The sequence below is a fragment of the Drosophila yakuba genome, chromosome 3L (genome assembly GCF_016746365.2).
Source record: "Drosophila yakuba strain Tai18E2 chromosome 3L, Prin_Dyak_Tai18E2_2.1, whole genome shotgun sequence".
Lineage (NCBI taxonomy): Eukaryota > Metazoa > Arthropoda > Insecta > Diptera > Drosophilidae > Drosophila > Drosophila yakuba.
The window spans coordinates 24,736,812-24,756,961 of record NC_052529.2 but is presented as its reverse complement, the minus strand read 5'-3'; the positions used below and the strand labels follow the sequence as shown (position 1 = coordinate 24,756,961).

Sequence of the window (20,150 nt, the reverse complement as noted above, 5' to 3'; positions counted from 1 at the left end):
GGCTTCCCTACGTATATATCTGTGAAACGCAAATGGCGTCTCACGCTTACACAAGAATTCACACAGTTCATTAATGAAAAAAAAACATCGACGTAATGCTACTATCAGAAACGCACCTCGCAAATATATACAATTTTTATATACCAGGATACTTGTTCTATAGTACAAATCATCCAGATGGTAAGGCTCATGGAGGCACTAATCAGAAGTCACATAAAACACCACAACTAACACAATTTTGACAAAAACCACCTACAATCTACGTCCATAGCCTTACAACTCAACAAAGATTCAATGACTTTAGTCGCAGTCTACTGCCCACCACAAGTCCCCAACAGCACGGTCACCGCCGAAGCACTAGCAGATTTATCTTCAGATCACTCACCTGTTCTTCAAAATATGCTAAATCGTTCCCATATAGTCGACCCACCCTATAGACTCACAAACTTTAAAACAAACTGGCCAAAATATAAAAAGTATGTCTGTTCACACATATAACTACCGCCGGCATTATCTACTGAGGAGGATATAGACAAGTCAATGGACACTCTTAAAAATGTTCTAGTTTCGGCTGCAAAGGATTCAACCCCGCCAGTGACGTATGCAAAACCAAACTACGTCACAACTAATCGAGAAATCGAGCGGCTGGTATAACAAAAAGGTCTCCTACGAAGGGAGTGGCAGTCCAATAGATCACAAACTACAAGGCACATGCTTAATGTAGGCACACGCAGGCTTACCAATGCTCTTAAGGAAAAGGAAGAACAGCCAACGTTTATATATCGAGCAACTCTCTCCCACCAGCACTAAGCGCCCTTTGGGGAGAGCTCACAGTATCGAAGTCCCTCTGGCACCTGGTTTCGCAGTGATGAGGAAAGAGCCAGTGCCTACGCTGACCATTTTCAAAAGGTATTCCAGCCAAATCCCTCTACCAACTTTTTTACTCCCTACCAACTCTGCCTCCTTTAATAGCAGCAAATATAGAACCTCAAAAACCCATTGAATTCCGACCATGTTAATTAGCAAACGGTATCAAAGAGCTCCACTCAGCTAGTGGAAGTGCGAAGGAGAGTCTTCAGCACTGACACTTTTTGGCGGTTTGTAGGCGTTGGAGTGGGCGTGGCCACATGAATTAACACACGCTGCGTCTATGTCTCTGTATGCTTAATCTCAACTTTCTAGCTTTTGTAGTTCCTGAGATCTCAGCGTTCATACGGACGGACAGACAGACGGGCAGACGGACATGGCCATATCGACTCGGCTGATCCTGATCAAGAATATATATACTTTATATGGTCGGAAACGCTTCCTTTTGCCTGTTACATACTTTTCAACGAATCCAATATAAGGACACAACTATTCGTAGTACGGCTTTCAAACTTTTGGAAAATGTTTTTGAATCGTAAAGCTATCGAATTAAAGAATAAAATAAATCGATTTGTTGAAAGTTGTCCGTAGAGTGCGCCCCTTAATTAATAATAGTGAGTTTCTCAGTGTAATCTATTATTAAAATCTTGTAGTTTTGAGAGGCATTGGCGACAATGGTTTCAAAAGCAATTTCGAAATCCTGTCCACCGTTCAAATTTCTGAATTTAAGTTATTAAAAATATATTATAAGTGCTGCCTAAAATATGATATGATAATTAAAAAAGATATTTTTGAACTTGGTTTTATTAATAGAACTCAAACGGTATTATCGGTAATTGATGATAACATATTAAATAAGATTGACTTAATTGGTAGTTACAAATCAAAACTAAAATACATACTGGCTATCGTCGCGCGAACTGAGTTGCCTTTAAACGGCTACTCCACCATGGATCATCCTGGCGTGGAAGTGTCGCACAATCAGCTCCGTCAGACTGTGCCTGTGTGACAGTATGATGGGCCTCCTCGCACTGTACGGCATGCACAGTGCGGCATCAATTCTGCCGTAGGCTCGCAGAATCCCATGCTCGTCCAAGTAGGGCCCCAACCCTCGAATGTCGTTCGAGCTAGCGACGTCCTTTCGAGCTTCTGCCTACCTTATCTCGTCGGGGAACGACTCCAGTTGTGCCTGTCTGACCAACAGGTTCTCCACGGCCTCACATTATGCTGCAGTATGGCCGTTTTCCTCGGAATCGCTTTTCTGTTTGCGGCACCGGCGCGCAAACCGTAAGACCCAGGCTGTAGTCCTCACCAGAAGCACGGGAATTTCTGAAAAGGGAGTACGAAATCGTTTGCCGCAACTAACGCAAACTCACTGGGCTTCTCTTCTTCATCCGGCACATCTGGAACGCGTTCAGTTCCTTGCTCAAGCTCCGGCCAACCGGCTGCTGGCTCCCTCAAGAACGCAGGTCCTCTTAGCCACCTTGATTCCTGGCTAAGGTCGACTCCTCTCTGAGACCGCGTCTTATCATCCGCAGCATTGTCGGCTGTAGGCACCCATCTCCACTGAGAAACCTTCGACGAATCCCGAATCTCCGCCACTCGGTTGCCGACAAACTGCTTATAACGGCGGTGCGTGCTTCCGATCCACCTCAGCACCGTCTTCGAGTCCGTCCATAGCACTAGGTCCGAGATGACCACACTGTGACCTGCTTGATCGGGTTCATGAGCCTGGTTCCAAGAAGACGTGCAGCTCTATGGTCCGGACTGCTTCAAGTCCAAAGTAATGACGAGGACATCGAAAATATTCCAGGACTCGATTTCCACTCAGGACGCTGCTTGGCACTCGATGATACTCCACGTTAAGCCTGAAGTCATCCGCAGACTCCGACTGCTCCCTCTCTGAAGTGGAAGAGCACAACGGGCAAAGGCTTATAGTGCTGAGGCCCTTTGTCCAGCGCCGAATTCAACGATATTCCTCCAACTTTGGCTGCAGCATCGAACACAAGCCGCACCTTGTCGGGCTTGTTGGGGTTTTCGACACCAAAGTGTGGCAAATACCAAAGTTGATCGCTCCTTACCGCGACCTCATCCGGATGCAACTTCCTCGCATATCCTTTAAGTACGTAATCCTTGTTGATCCGGTCATATTCTTGCGCTAACGGCTTGTTGCACTTCAATTCCCTCTCAACGTTGACCAGCCTTTTGTACGCCATCTTGTAGCTCTGTGGCAGTACAACGTGGTCTTCCTTCCAGAGCAATCCACCCTCACCAGCCCAGCTCGGTTGCAGCCGCGTACGGTCCCTCTCTAGAGAACCGCCTCGTTCTAAGTGGCAATCCGAGATGTCCATGATCCAGACCGATGAGCAACTTCTGTCCAGGCTGTTTCTGAAAACCGCTGGCTGCTGGTTTCCTTCTTGGTCCATCCTGTGACCATCTTGTCGCGAAGGCATCCTGGCCGGGCTGCGTCTGGGAACTGCTGGCTGTTGGTTCCCTCCGTGGCGTCTGAAACCACCTCGCTGCTGCGGCCTTCGCTCTTCGTCCGCGCCATGTAGCAGACGATGATGCATCATCCGGCATCCGTTAATTGCATATGGCAGGATCTGGTGGCGTGCCCGCTTCGTAAGCATGTGAAGCAGAGTCGGTGCCTCTTCTCATGGCTCCACCTTCCAGGCGGCGAAGCACCAACGAATTCTTGGCAATTCGTGATTCCGCGTTGTCCTAGGCAGATGGGACAACCTCCATGGCGATCATCCTGTTCGCTTTCGTAGTGGCTTGACGCCTTGGCTCCTTTCCCTCGACGTCCAAAACCGTACACACTACATTTACGTACTTCTGTAGGCACGCGCTGAAGTGGACTACAGTGGGAAAGGGCACAATCGTTGCAGCATGCCTGGCCCACTCCACTAATTTGCTTGTGGGAAGCTTGGCCACTAGCGCTTCCATGAGAGTTGGGTTCCCGAGGTGCTGCTCCGCCTTCGCTGACTGCAAGAAGGCTGCCAGGTTGCTCACTCGGGTCGCGAAGGGAATAATCTTCGCCAGGTTGTGCTCCGAAATCGTCTGCATCTCTCGCACGCTGTTGAGCTGGGTGCGTATGAGCCGAACCTGAAGCGCAGCTGCTCCATCACAGCGCTGACATTCCCGGGATGAATCAGCAGCGCCTTCACTGTCTCACGAGCTTCATCCTTCAGCGCCTTCAACAACCTCTGGTTGTTCTCCAGGTCCGTGCAGTTATACGCTCGGGTCGTCTTCACCAACACACAACTGAAGATCGGCCACTCCTCAGGCTGCCTTTCAAATGCAGGCAAGTCCGGAAGCTTTTGGTCCATATGCTCCATGCATTCCATTCGACGTCATATGTCGCTGATTGCGACTCCTTTCCCGGCAAGGAGCGCTGGCTGCGCTCCTCCTGCTGGCTCCTGTCAACTCTCTAGCTGGCCGCCTAAGCCGTCCTCCAGCGCAAGTTGCCAATAAAAGATATCATCGCGCGAACTGAGTTGCCTTTAAACGGCTAATCCACCATGGATACCGAAAGAAAGGGCAGACTTATTCCGTGGATGTAGGCTCGTTTTATTCTGTTAGGATTAAGGCTTATTACAGTTGGAGTTAACTTATTCCTAGCTCACCGCAGTGTGTCCTCCAAGCTTTTGCGCGATAGTGAAAAATGCTAAGTTTTTCCGGCTTATTGGAAACTTACGATGGCGACAATCAGAGTGCCCGCACACATTTTGGCTAATAATACTAACATTTTCGGACTAGTTCACAATACAAAGATAAATAAAAATACTAACTATCGATTACAATGTTCGATCCGGGACAATGGCTTATGAAGCTTTTTTATGTTAGCCTTTTAGTCAGTTCGCTTTGACCACTGATTCAATAAAGAGCACAAGCTCATAAATAAAAACTCCAGCGATTCGCCGTATATATTTTTATTATCACGCTTTCTGAGTTTTTAGGCCAGAAGCATTCGTAATCCTCCTAATTCTACATTTGGATCTACAGCCTGCAATCCCGTGCAAAGACAGTTGCGTGGGAAACCTTAACTCCCGTATAATCGCCAGGCCTGCCATTCACGGACTGCTGCGTAAGACCTTACAGAAGTCACCCAATTTGGCTAACCAATCTATAGGATTGTACAAAATAAATAATTTATATATGAGAAAGAAGCACTCTATAATACTTATTTTCCTTGACGCGTTTCCGAACTTTCGATTGGAAAATACCTGCAACCAATACCACAAATATAGTAGCAATCACTCTCTGTTGGAAAGGGCTTTAAATAGCCGAAATTGTTTAGGCATGGCCTTTGATTTCTCGTCTTTGCGCTTAACTTATACCAGTTTGCACCCCAGCAAAGTAACATTTTAATCGACAAGGAGACGAAGCTAAAATCGATAGTTTCCCAACCACGTGAATTGAGGATTTTGCTCCTATTTTATCGGCCTTCCTCATTGCTAGCGTGATACTGTTTTCGACTTAATATATCGACATTGAGATTCCTTTTCGTCTCAAAATCAGGAAGGGTTCTTCTCATAAGAATGATTGAGTACACTTAGTACGCCAAGCACAGCCGAGATTCGGAATCCAAAGACATAGACGCAGCGCAAGTTTGTCTATTCATGCTGCCACACCCACCCTAACGCCCACAAACCGACCAAAACTGCCACGCCCACACTTTTAAAAAATGTTTTGATATTTTTTCACATTTTTGTTAGTCTTGTAAATTTCTCTCGATTGCCAAAAATCTTTTTGCCACGCCCTCTCTTACGCCCACAAACCGCCAAAAACAGTCAGTGCTGAAATTTCTTGGCACTTCCATTAGCTGAGTAACGGGTATCAGATAGTCGAGGAACTCGGCTATAGCGTTCTCCCTCTTGTTTAAATTTCTATCGATATGCTTAAGAAGATTTTGCACGCCTACAAATCTGTTTGAGCTTGCGGCCTTTACGCTAGTGATAAAGTTTATATTTTCGCGAGTAATGGCTTGTTTTCTATTTTTTAATTAATATCTATTTTTATTATAATGCGTAGTTCAATTTCGTTTTGTCCCAAAAAAGGTGGAGGAGTCCAAGAGTGCCCTGACATGAGGGGTGATTCACCGCTTTTTACCTGTAGTCGCTGGTTGGATAAAGACGTAAGAGAAGTACGCGTTGTTTTGACGTCAACTTCATAATACCTTCCTCGTAGAAGCCCCCCTCCTTATATGCGAAGAATTCAGACAGCCACTTTTTACAAGCCTCTTTTGAGTTCAACTTCACACCACCAAGGGCATTCGGCATGGACAGGAACAGGTGGTAATCACTTGGCGCTACGTTCGGGCTATATGGTGGATGCGATAAAACCTTCCATGACTTCCACAGGCGTTGTCCTGGTGGAACACTACACCCTTCCTGTTGACCAATTCTGGACGCTTCTGGTCGATCGACTCCAGTTGTTCGCAGTAGATGGTAGAATAAAGCGTCTGGCCATATGGGAGCAGCTCATAGTGGATAATTCCCTTCCAATCCCACCAAACACACAGCAAAACCTTTCCAGGCCGTTAATCCCTTATATGATATCACTGGCCTATTTAAATTCAAAGACAAAATATGTATTTGTGCAATCATCGCACAGAGCTATAATTTCGCTTTATTTATATATTTATAATCGTTATTTTCTTTCAATACACTCAAATTAATTGATATTGTACGAAGCTCGTTTTCGTACTCTGACAGAAGTTCTTTTGAAAGTTTTAGTTTTGATCTAATAGTTTGTACTGCATAATTTAAATCTATTTTAGTTTCTTGAAATAAAGTATAAGTACTTTATAAACATATCTTTGAGACATATTGAAGCCTTTACAATTTTAGAATTTACAGTAGTTAATCAATATAAAGGAATTATAATGAAAATAGCCCAACTTGAACCACCAAGCTTACATAAAGCCCTGAGTCTATTTGTGATTCCATAGATACGCTTTTATATATATCTTTTTTTTTATTATAATGGCACCTAATGTTTCCTAAAATATTTTACATTTATTTTTTTGAGTTCACGTTGCATTTGCTGTTCAGGATCTAAAGTTCTTTAAAATTTATAGACAATACTGTTCATATGATGTTTTAATTTTTTGTTTGAAATTCTAACGATTTCTATCTAGAGCGCGGAAGTTGGAATGCGAAGCATTGTTATGTTGGATGAACAAGGAGGTAAGATAATTTAACATATATAAGTTTAGATGTACATATGAGTTTTTCATTTGTAATATGCAATAAATAATATCTAAATTTATGACACAGTATCACTTCTACAGCTATATCACGTTTTATTATAGATTATCCGTACATACTTTAAGGCATGTGTGTTGTGTTCTTTCAGTAAATTAAACTTGATCAACGTGATATAATAAATAATGTAAAAACCTTTTTTTGTAGAGCTTTTACTTACAGGTGCATTAAAAAATTCGAATAAAAAAAATCCAATATGCAGGCATAACAACTATTTTGATATCATATATGTATAATAATTGCGGTAATCTTTATTTTTCAGGTTAAAAATTCAAATTTTTTGGTTTTAAGATTATTGTGCTGTGTTAAAACGGACGTTATTGCTTCTGCAGAGCTAAGCCAAAAATAAAAACAATAACTGTATCGCACTTTTACTTAAAAAATTAAATGCTGCCTAAAAGCAGCTCCCGGATTACATTTGTTTTTTTTTTCTGTTACAACTGTGGTGCTAGCTATTCGCAAGTGAAGTAAACATCTTTATCTGGGGCCACATCTTTTGACTGTGGCATTCTCATTACCTAACGCTTTGATAGAATATACCACAGATAAAGATATAGATGTTAACAAGGTCCTGGGCGTGGCAAAAAGTTTTTTGGCAAATCGATAGAAATTTACAAGACCAATACATAAATGAAAAAATATTAAATCATTTTTCAAAAGTGTGGGCGTGGCAGTTTTGGGCCGTTTGTGGGCGTTAGAGTGGGCGTGGTAAAAATTTTTTTTTGCAAATAGTAATAGTAATAGAAATAGTAATTGTTGAAGGCTCTCTGACTACTCAACAGGTGGTCCCCGTTCGTCGACGGTGTTATATACAAGTGCTATTCCAGCAGACGCCCAAAGTCGTTGCTATTTAAAGATTTAGATAGTCACATTATATGTTGATGCAATTCCATCAAAAAGTCGGAAGTGAAGATGGACAATAATCTCTAAGAGCGCATACGCATAGTTTCCAGAAAGCTATGGAAGCCCAAATCCACAGAGAGAGCACAAAATAGCGACAAAATATGTAATTAAGTCAAATTAAGAAGAGAGAACGTCGAAGCAAGGAGAGCGTTGGGCGACGTATTCTGGCCAAAACTTTAAATAAAAACTTTTTAGTTGTTGTATTTATTACATAAACTCAATATTCAGAGATAGAAGTTATATAGCCATAGCTTTGGCATCGAACTTAAAACACGAATAAAAAGCCATATTTCTTTGTAATTAAAAAAAAGGAACACAATCACTACAGGGAAAGGATACGGCACTCAATCTAAATTTCTTACTTTTTGGACCCGAAGTAAAGAAAATTGAAAATATGACTTCGCTTCCAATCGCAAAATTGGAAGAAGCTGTCGGTCTTGATATTATTAAGCCAGTAACAGGACATTCTCCCTGTATAGCACCCATGGTCATAGTATTCAAAGATAATGGCGACTCCGGATTTGCATAGACATGAGAATTAATAAAAGGACAATCTTAAGAGAGAATTTTCCACTGTATTTCCGGCATTTTTGTCAAAATAAGGGGAAGCACTTCACATAGACCTAAAAACTGCTTATTATCAGTTGGAACTAGAGGAATCCAGCCGGAATATAACCACATTCATTACCCCAATTGGGTTATTCAGGTAAAACAAATTAATATTTGGTGTTAACTAGACTTCTGAATTTTTCCAAAGAAGTCTCGAGTATAATTTAGAAACATGCAAAAATGTAATAAACTTAATTAACGACAATATTATCTTTGGGAAAAAGAAAAATATCACGATTATGCAGTAAAAAAAGCCAAAAATATTCTTAAGGTAAACAATGTAAAATGTTAAATTATTGGGGCACATTTTATCTGACAAAGGCTTTAAGGTAGATCCAAAAAGGTGATAACGATTCTTTCATTTAGAAACTCTAATCACAAAAAGGAAATCCGAATTTTTTTATGACTTCTTACATTCGTCAGCCTGGCTTATCTTACGGAACCCCTAAGGAAAGGAAAGCAAATTTAACTGGGGCGAGACAGAAACCAAGGCTTTTGAAGACCTAAAGCTCCATTTGGCGAAAAATCCCAGGTTGTCATAAGCCAACATCAAAACATCCAGCTCGAATTAAGCAATAACTCTTACGTCTACAAGCCTTTGAATTCAAGGTCATTTACAAAAACGGGTACGAAAAACATTTCGGATGCTCTATCCCGACTATGCGAGTGTTTTGCCAACAAATTCTAGCTGGCAGATAATTGAACATAATGCATTTCGGGTTATTAAATACACTGTCCCTACATCATTGAGCATATTGGAAATCGCACTGAAAGACGCTGAAGATGAGGAAATCGCTGACGCAATGACCTGTTTGGATGCAAACTTTTTGGATGCTGGTGGAAGAAATCTCCATACAAACCAAAACATCGTCTGGACCTGTGTTGCAGCTCAAGCTGGTCAACAAAGTAGGGATGTCGGAACTGGTGCAAGAGAGTAAGTGTCGGTCACTCGCTGACAGGAACTATGGTTCGCTCCCGGATGGCAATGACGACGGTCGACAGTAGAAACGAACCGCACAGACTACGATATTTATTACTATTGATATTTTTAATAATATTGAGAAAATGACTTCTCAATATCGAGTATTCCGATCTCGGTATAGAGAAGAACCGATCTCCCTTATGAGGCGAACGGATCTCAACCCCCCGATTTCAAAAAAACTAATAGGCATAGAAAAAAGGGGAAGCACATTTTACTCAAACCGTACTTACGAAAAAGTTGGAAGCACCCAAAGAAGCACCAAGAATTTTTGGTATTTATACCCGTTACTCGTAAAGTAAAAGGGTATACTAGATTCGTTGAAAAATATGTAACAGGCAGAAAGAAGCGTTTCCGACCGTATAAATTATATATATTCTTGATCAGGATCAATAGCCGAGTCGATCTGGCCATGTCCGTCCGTCTGTCCGTATGAACGTCGAGATCTCAGGAACTACAAAAGCTAGAAAGTTTAAGATTAAGCATACAGACTCCAGAGACATAGACGCAGCGCATGTTTGTCGATTTATGTTGCCACGTCCACTCTAACGCCCACAAACCGCCCAAAACTGCCACGTCCACACATTTGAAAAATTTTTTGATATTGTTCATTTCTATCGATTTCACATTTTTGTTAGCCTTGTAAATTTTACTCGATTTTCCAAAAATCTTTTTGTTACGACCACTTTAACGCCCACAAACCGGGAAAAACTGTCGGTGCGGAAATATATCCTTCGCTCTTTAACTAGCTGAGTAACATGTATCAGATAGTCTGGGAACTCTACTAAACCTCCTTTTTTTTTGTAATGTTTTGATTTCATTTAATCTTTTTACCAGTTGTTAACATTTTCAAAAATGTTGTTCTTTTTTATTTTAATTATCTTATCTTAATTATCTTTTATCGCTCGTTTAATTTTGGCCACGTCTTCTTAAATATTGCATATAAGAATTATTTTAAATGTATTTTTTAAAGTCAAAAATTAAGAAATTGAAATTAGTTAATAAGAGAAATAAAACGGAAAGAATGAAGTCAACTTGTCACGTAATGAAATAATGGTCTAGTCATTATTATGGATCGTCACCGAAACATCAACATGTGTAAAGTTTGCTAGATCTTAATAATCGTCAAACAAGGGTAGCTTATAGTATTTGTACACCAGCTACCAAGGAAGGGTGGGTATAGAGTAGGGATGCGCATAACATCCAAGTTTCCTTAACGCCTGACTAGATAAAGACTTGTTAATCCCGATTTTCTTTTCATTTGTGGGAATAGCTTATTACGATTTTATTAGTCCACCCTAGTAGTCTCAGTAGTGCACTTATTTTCTTAATTAATGTTGGGGTATAGCTGAGGTAGGAAAAGCACCCACCAAATCCGACGAGCATAGCGCAGGGCATAGCTAGAAGTGCACGACATGCAGCATACCGAGTGGCATCCTGAAATCCTTTCAGACGATGTTGAACGCTACAAAGTTGAGCGAAGAAAATACAAAGACAGAAGTCGCGTGCCTACGGTCCCAACTACTCCTAAGACATGAGTCTGGAGTACAGCAAAATTGCTGATCTGGCCCCAGACTATTTGGTCCAAGACTATACGCCAACCAAGGGCTCCTGAAGCACCCATGCCCGCTGAGAATCTGAGTCATCCACAAGTTAGCTTCGACATGATGTCTTAGAGTCCATCTACTCGAGTCTGGGATGATCTTATAGTTTCAACGTCTCTTCATCGACTGTTGCCACTGTCTCTGCCTCTCTCCCCCTTCCCAAGCTGTTTCTGAGCTAGTCGTGAATTTTTCTTTGCCTCTATCGCCAGGAAATCTTTTGTATTATATGAAAGTTTTCCAGAAGCGTCGGGCCATATCGGCGCTGCGTGCACAACTCTCGCCTTGCAGACGGTCTGTAGGAGTAGCCTACTGCCTTGGGCCCTGCTATTAAGTATTATTCTCTGGCGACGCTCGCAGCCTTCCTGTGTGTTTCCGCATGAGGGCCTTTTAATGACCGCCTTGTGACCGCCAGGTATCTCGCCAACTTTACCGACCCGCTTTTGATTTGTGGTGTGCTATGTCCAGGACAACCGATTACTGCCATATAGTGTTTACAGATGTGTTTCCAAAGCACTAAGCCTCTCCAAAAGTTTTTGCGACTATCACAGTGACAATATCGTCCATGAAGCTTATAGCCATGGTTCCTCCTGCTTGTGACAGCAACAGCACCCTTTCGTACATAACGTTTTACAGCAGTGGCCCGAGTACTGAACCTTTAATACTTTTTTAAACAAGATTTTGTAAGCTGAACCCCATGAATCCTGCTCAGATGATTCACACAGTTCCAGGAATGCACTATGGGGCGAACGTCAACCTTATGTGGAAAAAACCCATTTTTTAAAAGTCGTTAAAAATTTTTTTTTTTAAATTGAAACGTATTCAAAAAACATCAATCTATCATGTTACGTACTTGAAATTTTTAAAGAGGGCGCCACTGCTCAGTGAGCAGCTGTTTAGTCAGCTGTTTCGTTTGCGCTGGCACACCGATAACCGAATTTTTGTTAATCGCTGAAAAATCTTACAAGTTTGAAGTGACAAAAAGGGCTTAAACAATTATCAAAAGTGTTACTTAAATTATGCAGTCGAATCCTTGTGGTTTTTAATATGTGTTTGTGATCTTCGAATGTTAAAATTAACTGTGGTGTCCCAATAATCTTTAGTATGTTCTTACCCTAATAAAACACAACTTTTGTAGTGTATTCTAATTTTTAAGTAGAGCTACAAAGTGAGTCCGGCTCACTTCGTCTCTAAAACCTGTTATATGTTGTAGAGTTATCAATTCTTAGTTAATGCTATTGGTATAAATGCACACTTTTGCACACTTTCTCCAAAATTTAACTTTTAAGGGTCTAACTTCAAAGTGAAAAACAGCAAATTGTTCGAAAAATGGATAACAGAGACGACGAGTAATGCAAAAAATAACGCCATTTTTAATGGTTTTAAAGCTTCAATTCGAGTATGACGATTAACAATAGGTGTGAAACATAAATATATTTATTACAATAAAATTCTAGTTCCTTGAATTTTATGTTTTTTGGGAAACATTAGTTTTTAAACATATTTATGCTATTTTTAAGAATAAAAGCTTTGAAGCAAGAAGTAAAACTTCGATATTTTTTAAAAACAAGGTAAGCAACCCCCATTTCTTACTTTATTGGTTTAATTTCAGAATATATTTTTAATTTTTTCGATCAAAAAATTTTTTTTTGTACACTGAAAAAAAATGTGGGTTGTTTTTTTTTTTGTTTGAAGGCAAGACCACGCCCATTTTTCCTCAAATATATTACTATTTTTATCATGAACATAAATCTAAAAACAGAACTTAAATATGTTGCTTCGTTTCTCGAGTTATTAATTAATTCCACAAAAAGTGGTGGTTCGCCCCATAGTGGAATGGTCTGACGATTCTCAGCGTTATTGGAGAGCCCTTGCCCCATCCCGTAGACAGTTGCTGTATGCCTCTAAGATTTCCCCGGTCCACCTGCATACTATTTCTACTGCTCGAGTGGTGCTATCCGCGTTTTTGTGTTAAAGCATCCTTGCGCTGGTGGGACTGTGGAGCTTCCTGGAGAGTTCACCCTCTTGCGCTCATGTGGACTGAGCCCAATTCTTTAAATCCCTATCTTCTGTTGCCCGCAATGTGTTTAGCGTCAGACTTATTGGCGCTTATATGATCAGCTCGCTATAAACAGCAGACTCTACGAGACTCTAGCATCAGGACGCGATATGCCCGAGCTCCAGGTACTTAAAACACCTAGGTTTCAAGTCGCTAGTCTTGACTCGGCAGACTGTTTATCCCACCTTTAGCGTGCCCTTGCCAGAACCGCTTGCGCTTCGCCGTACGGCAGGCCTGCAAAATGTTGCTGGTATTGGTTTCAATATTGCTTAGTTTCCATGTGTTGTTTCCACGGATTCCTAACAGAACACCAGGAAAGTGTGCTACAACCCGCGTCTTGATCGTTGTTCAATTTACACACCACGTAGCTTTTGTCAGATAGCGCATGTAAGCAACCCCTAGCTCTAGGTGACACCTGCGGTAGTGCAGCGCTATCAGACCGGAAAAATTCGGCCTATTACCAGCACACACACACAGCTTGCAGCGAGATCAGCTGACGTGACAAGAAACTCTGGTGATGGCAGCAATGTTTACGGCACACAAAGAGAAAGGGAATGAAAGAGCAAACAGAAAGAAAAGAAAACCTTCCTTGAAAAGTTATGTTACCCCCGATCTTCCCAAGGACCTGGAGATCGGAGCCGTTTCCATTGAAACCTGGAGGTTTCACTTTAACGAGTGAGTTCTGGGGTCGGCTTCTTAAGTTTATGCAGTCAAGTTAAGGGTAAAAAAATATAAAAAATATTTATAAATAGATATAAATATTTATATTAAATATTTGAATATTTAATATTTATTTAATATTTATTATAAATTAGTATATTAATATATATATATTTATACAAGTATATATATTATATTTATTTGTGCATGTTTCAGTGTTATACAGATATACTGGAATGGGCAGTCTTAATGATGATTTGGCATGTCTGGCATTTGCAATCGCTCTGTCTTTTCCTATTTATTACTCAAAAATTAAATATTAATATTAAATAAATATAAATATTAAATATTAAACTCAAAAATTTTTTTGGCAAATCGATAGAAATTTACAAGACTAATACCAAAATAAAAAAATATCAAAACAATTTTCAAAAGTGTGGGCGTGGCAGTTTTGATCGGTTTGTGGGCGTTATAGTGGACGTGGCAACATAAATCGACAAATTTCCGCTGCGTCTGTCTCTGGAGTCTGTATGCTTAATCTCAATTTTCTAGCTTTTGTAGTTCCTGAGATCTCGGCGTTCATATGGATAGACGTCTGTCTGACAGACTTACAGACGGACATGGCCAGATCGATTCGGCTATTGATCCTGATCAAGTATATATATACTTTATATGGTTGAAAACGCTTTCTTCTGCCTGTTACATACTTTTTAACGAATCTTGTATACCCTTTTACTCTACGAGTAACGGGTATGCAAGAGCGGCCTTGTCAACGTAATGGCTTTCTCCTGCTTGTTACTTCTTATCAAGGAATCTAATGTTCACGTTATATGCTCTAGTATAAATTGTACGCATTATATTAAATTTACCATGTCCTCTTATTATATTTGTGAATATTAAAATAAATTGGCTTACAAACAACGTAAAAAAATCAAAACCATAAATATACATTTGTTCTATATATCGCATCGATGCTAGTCGTAAAGTACCATCACTGTTGAATCATTATCATGTAATGTCATTACTAATAAAGAATAAAATACAAAGAATTGGAATATTATGTATAACCGTGATTCTCATCCATCCTCTTCTCACTTGTGCCTTCTATGACACACGATGCACAAGCCTAACAAATTGACTGTTTTGCGTTGCCTCGGCCCGATAATGCGTTAGAACGATAAAAATATAGTGTGAAACAGAATGGATAATAATAAAAAAAAATTAATAATAAAAAAAAAATAAAAATAATAAAATGCAATAATTGCAATCACTGCGTAAATACCAATTGGCGCCAAAATGACGCGTGCCTTTACTATTTCTAGGTATTGAGCTACCATAATTGTGAAGTTCGAGGCAGTCAGAAACTGAAGTTTTAAGAAGACAGTTCGATATGTCGTCGAGGAAACATTGCCTGTCGCTATATTTTTGATCGCCATAGGAAGAAGAACAAGCCCATTTTAGACAAGCGGTACATAAGAAAAGCAAATGAAGAACGCTGGACCTTGGACTCGAGCCGGCCAAGGGGACAGAGGTCGAACGGTAACGGTGTGGACTTTGGACAAACACAAAGAGTCGTGAACTAACGGGACTTGGGTTGGACCTTGTACCCAAAAAGGGAAATAAAGAGATTCCCGTGGCCAATTAGGGGACGGCGCTGGCGCAGCTCCTTACCAGACAGTTAAACACGTGCAGGTGGTCATACGTGCAAGAGCAGAGTACGGGAACGAGTCAGGACGCGGGCGTGTGGCTGGACAGTCGGAACAGATTCAGAAGGCGTGGATACAGTCAAGAGGAACGCCGTGAATAGTCAATCCGAGAGTGATAGACGCGCACCCGTCCAAAAGTTACATGTCAGGGAGAACGCGCAGGACGCAGAAGGAATCAGCCATTGAGTGTTGAAGCGAACACACAAGGCGATAACTGCAAGTGAAGAACAAAGCAACGCAGGGCTCCACGGGACAGGCGAGCCCAAGGACCTGGCGTGGTCAGAAGGCTGTGGAGTCATTGGTCGGTAATGCTGGTCCTGGTCAAAACTTGTCGGCTTCACCTAACCGTCTGTTTGGTACACATTCACCACCATAACATTCTAATTCCCATTTGAGCAGGCACAGGTACGCTTTTAAGGACGGCGAAGGATAACAAAGGAAGGACGGAAGCTATTTCAATCCGAAGCGATGTCTTCTCTTTGGTCGGGCAATCACACAAATCATAAATTTGGGGGACGAACAAACAAACTCTCTGAGATACGCGTTGCAATATGTTGCGAGCAAAAACAAGAAAAGTAGTTCGTTACAGGATGGGAATTTCGACCACTTTAAGCGGCAGGAATACCGTGGACTGCCCTCTAGCGGCTTTAATGATTTTAAGATTATTGATTTTAGAGATTAATAGGTCTCAAAACCTTGGCCCACTATACTCGAGACTAAAAATTTTACAGTTACAGTTTACAGTGGAAGGTTAAAGAGGCTTAAGTGAGCATCGCATCGCTTGAAGACAGAATAACAGTTGTTATACATAGAATTCATGACTTGTGCGTGTCTTTACATTTTAATACTGACCACTCCCGTAGCTGCTAATTTAAACTTGCATTGCCGCAGACGCGCTTGTGGATTTAACAAGATTTAGACTCTCAAGTTACGCAGACTTTTTTCAGTCTATGAAAGACTTTCTGATCTTTACTTGATTTGTATTGTTTCCTTTGGTTAATTATGATCTTGTAGAAGTCGTTGCGAAAAATCGCATTACGCGGATGATCTCTTTGGGCCAGCTAGGAGAAGGGTTGCAAAACAATAGAAAACGCTATATTAGATTTTGTCGACAATCATATTTTTTTAAACACATCGATAGAAATTTGTAAGAAGAAAGTAGTATTACACTGCTGTCTTTCTTGATAGTGCAAGTCCAAGGCATTGGTACTAATCATTCGACCACGACCTTTCTAGACACTAACCTCTTAATATCGCTCCTACATGTATTTTTTTTATTTCAAAGATCCCTTTAAATTTTTTTACGACTTAAATAGTCCTTGTAACACTGAGAATTAAGCACGTTAAAATTAAACGGAGCACTTAAATATTAAGAAAAGTAATTGATAACCGGTATCTTTGAATTTCTTTAGAAATCTGGACCTTATATTTCTTTTTATTGAGCCAAGGTTTATTAGAAAAAGTACATCGGGACACAAGAGCAAGGCAAGAGAGAACGGTATAGTCGCATTCCCTATCGGATTCCCATTGCTTAACAAGTGGAAGTGCAAATGAGATATTTTTAAATTTTCTATGTCTCATGCTTATTTTAATTGCTTTTATAATTCCTGAGATCTCGACGTTCATGCGGATGGACGGACATGGACAGATCGATTTTTGGCATCCTCCAAACTAGTGCAAGAGTAAAGATCGGACCAATTAAAGTCAGACAGTCCCTGAGATTACGACGTTTATTGGTGGTTTATTATCATTCTCACACGTGACGATGAAGAATCGGTAATGTTAGCAGATATCAATGCAGCTATAGTTGATTGGAACCTATTACATACACACCTATTCATACACAAATAAGTATGAAAAAGAGCTGAGCTGCAAGGATGTTTGTGCGTAATCATAGGATCATTAAGGGCAGTATAATATTGAAAGTAGCTTTACTAGACGGGTTTGGGGTGAAGTTGTCTTAAGCAAAAGTTCAGCTCAGGTTGGGAAAGCGTATTCAGCATAAGGGTGAATCCTTACAGGAGTTTTGGTATTCGCTTTTGAAATTTTTTAATCATATAAAATTAGAAGAAGATCAATTGAGAAGCTGCAAGGCGGAAAGCTTTTCAAATCCTTGTATGCAGGAAAATGGTACTAAAGCAGTTTCTGAGTCATCAAAGATTTCATGGTTTGTAGATTCATAGGTTCGTACGAGAACCACCATGCAAGATATAATGCGAAACCAAAACCTCCTGATGCAAATGCTTGTATCACAACAGTCTTCCATGCGTATGTGGAACGCCAATGATGTTTCACAACGTAAACTTGAACTAACTCAATTCCTATTCGAAAAACATATCGACCTTATGCATATCTCGAAAACACACCTTACAAAGAAATACAATTTCAAATAAATGGCTACCTTTTGTACGGTACTAATCAACTCGATGGTAAACCCCATGGAGGGACAGGGATCCTTGTAAAAGGTAGGAGTATCATAATATATTTTTTGAAAATTATCTACAGCCCACATCTATAAACATACAGATGGAGGGCAATAACCACCTTACCCTAGCCGCCGTTTATTGTCTCCCCCGCTTCAAAATAAGGGAAGATCAATTTCTTACTTTGGCCAACAGACCTCGACAAACTGCCTGATCTGATCTTTACAATCCCCAAAAACATTCCTCGCAGCATGTTGAGAACCGAATGCCGGCCGAAAAAACTGTTAGATTGACTCCCACAAAACAAACTGGCTCATATAACGATTTCGCAAGGCTAGGGTGGTGGTTCGAGATATTCAGGACGCACGCGCATGCTCTTTGACGGTTATAGGCTGGAATCTCAGCCTAGTTTCATTTCTACGATTATTAAAAAATGAGTACGTGCTACAAGTAAAAGAGAGAGCGGCTAATCGCCATCCACAACACAGACATCAGACAGAAAGACTCTTTTACCATACAAGATTTCGCTCGATCCTCAGATATAGTGGAGGATCATGTGATGCCCGCCCTGCCTTGGCCATTCTATACCAAAAAAAAACTCCAAAAGGATATCATCCTGAATAACACCTAACCGCGCTTCACAGAGAATACATACTAGTCAGAGGCAAACAATTTAGGGACTTCAAAACATTATAACAATATATTTCAACACTAATAAAATTTCTTAGACCTAGAATACATGCTAACAAAAACTTAAGAAAATATATCCCGATTATAATTTTGCAAATTCAAGCTTTTAACCCCCTTAAATAAAGTATGACAAATATTCGTGCCTATCGCCTAAGGAAAAATAGTTTCCCTGAAACTATTGAACTGATTGAATTAGACAAAGATAATTTAGCGATAAAAATCTAGCTTGGCAAAACATTAAGCATAGAAAAAATAAAATACATTTAATTTGGGAAAAGATCACCGCATACGTATGTGCACGGTCGGCAGCCAAGGAAAAGCAAACAAAACAGAGAAATAACGAATTAAGTACTCTCAATTACATTGAATTGCAAAAAAACATGTGGAGAAAAATCTTGCTCTTGAATCCCAATTTCACCATTCCGGTCTGGGAGATACCTTGGCCTTGAAAACGATAATAATACTTGGCGATAAAATGTTACGGTGCCTTTCGCACCGTGGGACTAGCGTCGTGAGTATGTGGAATCAGCTTACTTCATTTTTATACCCGTTACTCGTAGAGTAAAAGGGTATACTAGATTCGTTGAAAAGTATGTAACAGGCAGAAGGAAGCGTTTCCGATCATATAATTCTTTATCAGGATTAATAGCCGAGCCGATCTGGCCGTGTCCGTCTGTCTGTCCGTCTGTCCGTCCGTATGAACGTCAAGATCTTAGAAACTACAAAAGCTAGAAAGTTGAGATAAAACATACGGGCTACAGAGACATAGACGCAGCGCTAGTTTTTCGATTCATGTTGGCACGCCCACTCTAACGCCCACAAACCGCCCAAAGCTGCCACGCCCATACTTTTGAAAAATGTTTTGAAATTTTTTTATTTTTGTATTAGTCTTATAAATTTCTATCGATTTGCCAAACAACTTTTTGCCACGACCACTCCAACGCTCACAAACCGCCAAAAACAGTCAGTGTTTAAGACTCTCCTTTGCACTTCCACTAGTTGAGTAACGGGTATCAAATAGTCGGGGAACTCGACTATAGCGTTCTCCCTTATTTATAATTAATAATACGTAAATTCTGATACGTAAATCGATTGAAAAAAAGTCACTTAAAAACATTTTGGGAAATCCACCGACGAAAGCGCTTCCGTGTGTTTTTCCTGTGGACCTTGAGATTTTTATATACACAAAGGTGAACAAATAAAAAACAAAAACACTACGGCGCCATTTCCAATATCTCTTGCCTTTTCTTTTCTTACTTAGCTCATCTTGCTTTTAACTTCCGAATTTGAATTATATTGCATATTCTTGCCGCCTATTAAATTAATTGCCTTCCTTGCCTATTTTTATATAGGCAGATTGGAATAGCTTAAGAGCGAAGTTTAA

General features: G+C 40.4%; 1 protein-coding gene across 8 annotated transcripts in view; it reads left to right on the top strand.

Moving 5' to 3' along the window:
- LOC6540108 (synaptosomal-associated protein 25) overlaps positions 1-20,150 on the top strand; it is a 189,782-nt gene that overhangs the window by 56,970 nt on the left and 112,662 nt on the right. For 3 of the 8 annotated variants that reach the window (XM_039374344.2, XM_039374342.1, XM_039374347.1), the window contains exon 4: positions 7,010-7,058. The exons of 2 other annotated variants lie outside the window; for them this stretch is intronic. In XM_039374344.2, the coding sequence (XP_039230278.1) occupies positions 7,010-7,058 (49 nt within the window). Of the gene's footprint in view, positions 1-5,927; positions 6,005-6,057; positions 6,165-6,230; positions 6,697-7,009; positions 7,059-7,398; positions 7,554-20,150 lie in introns of those variants that run through there. 3 more of the 8 variants (XM_039374349.1, XM_039374348.1, XM_039374350.2) reach the window with 3 other exon arrangements.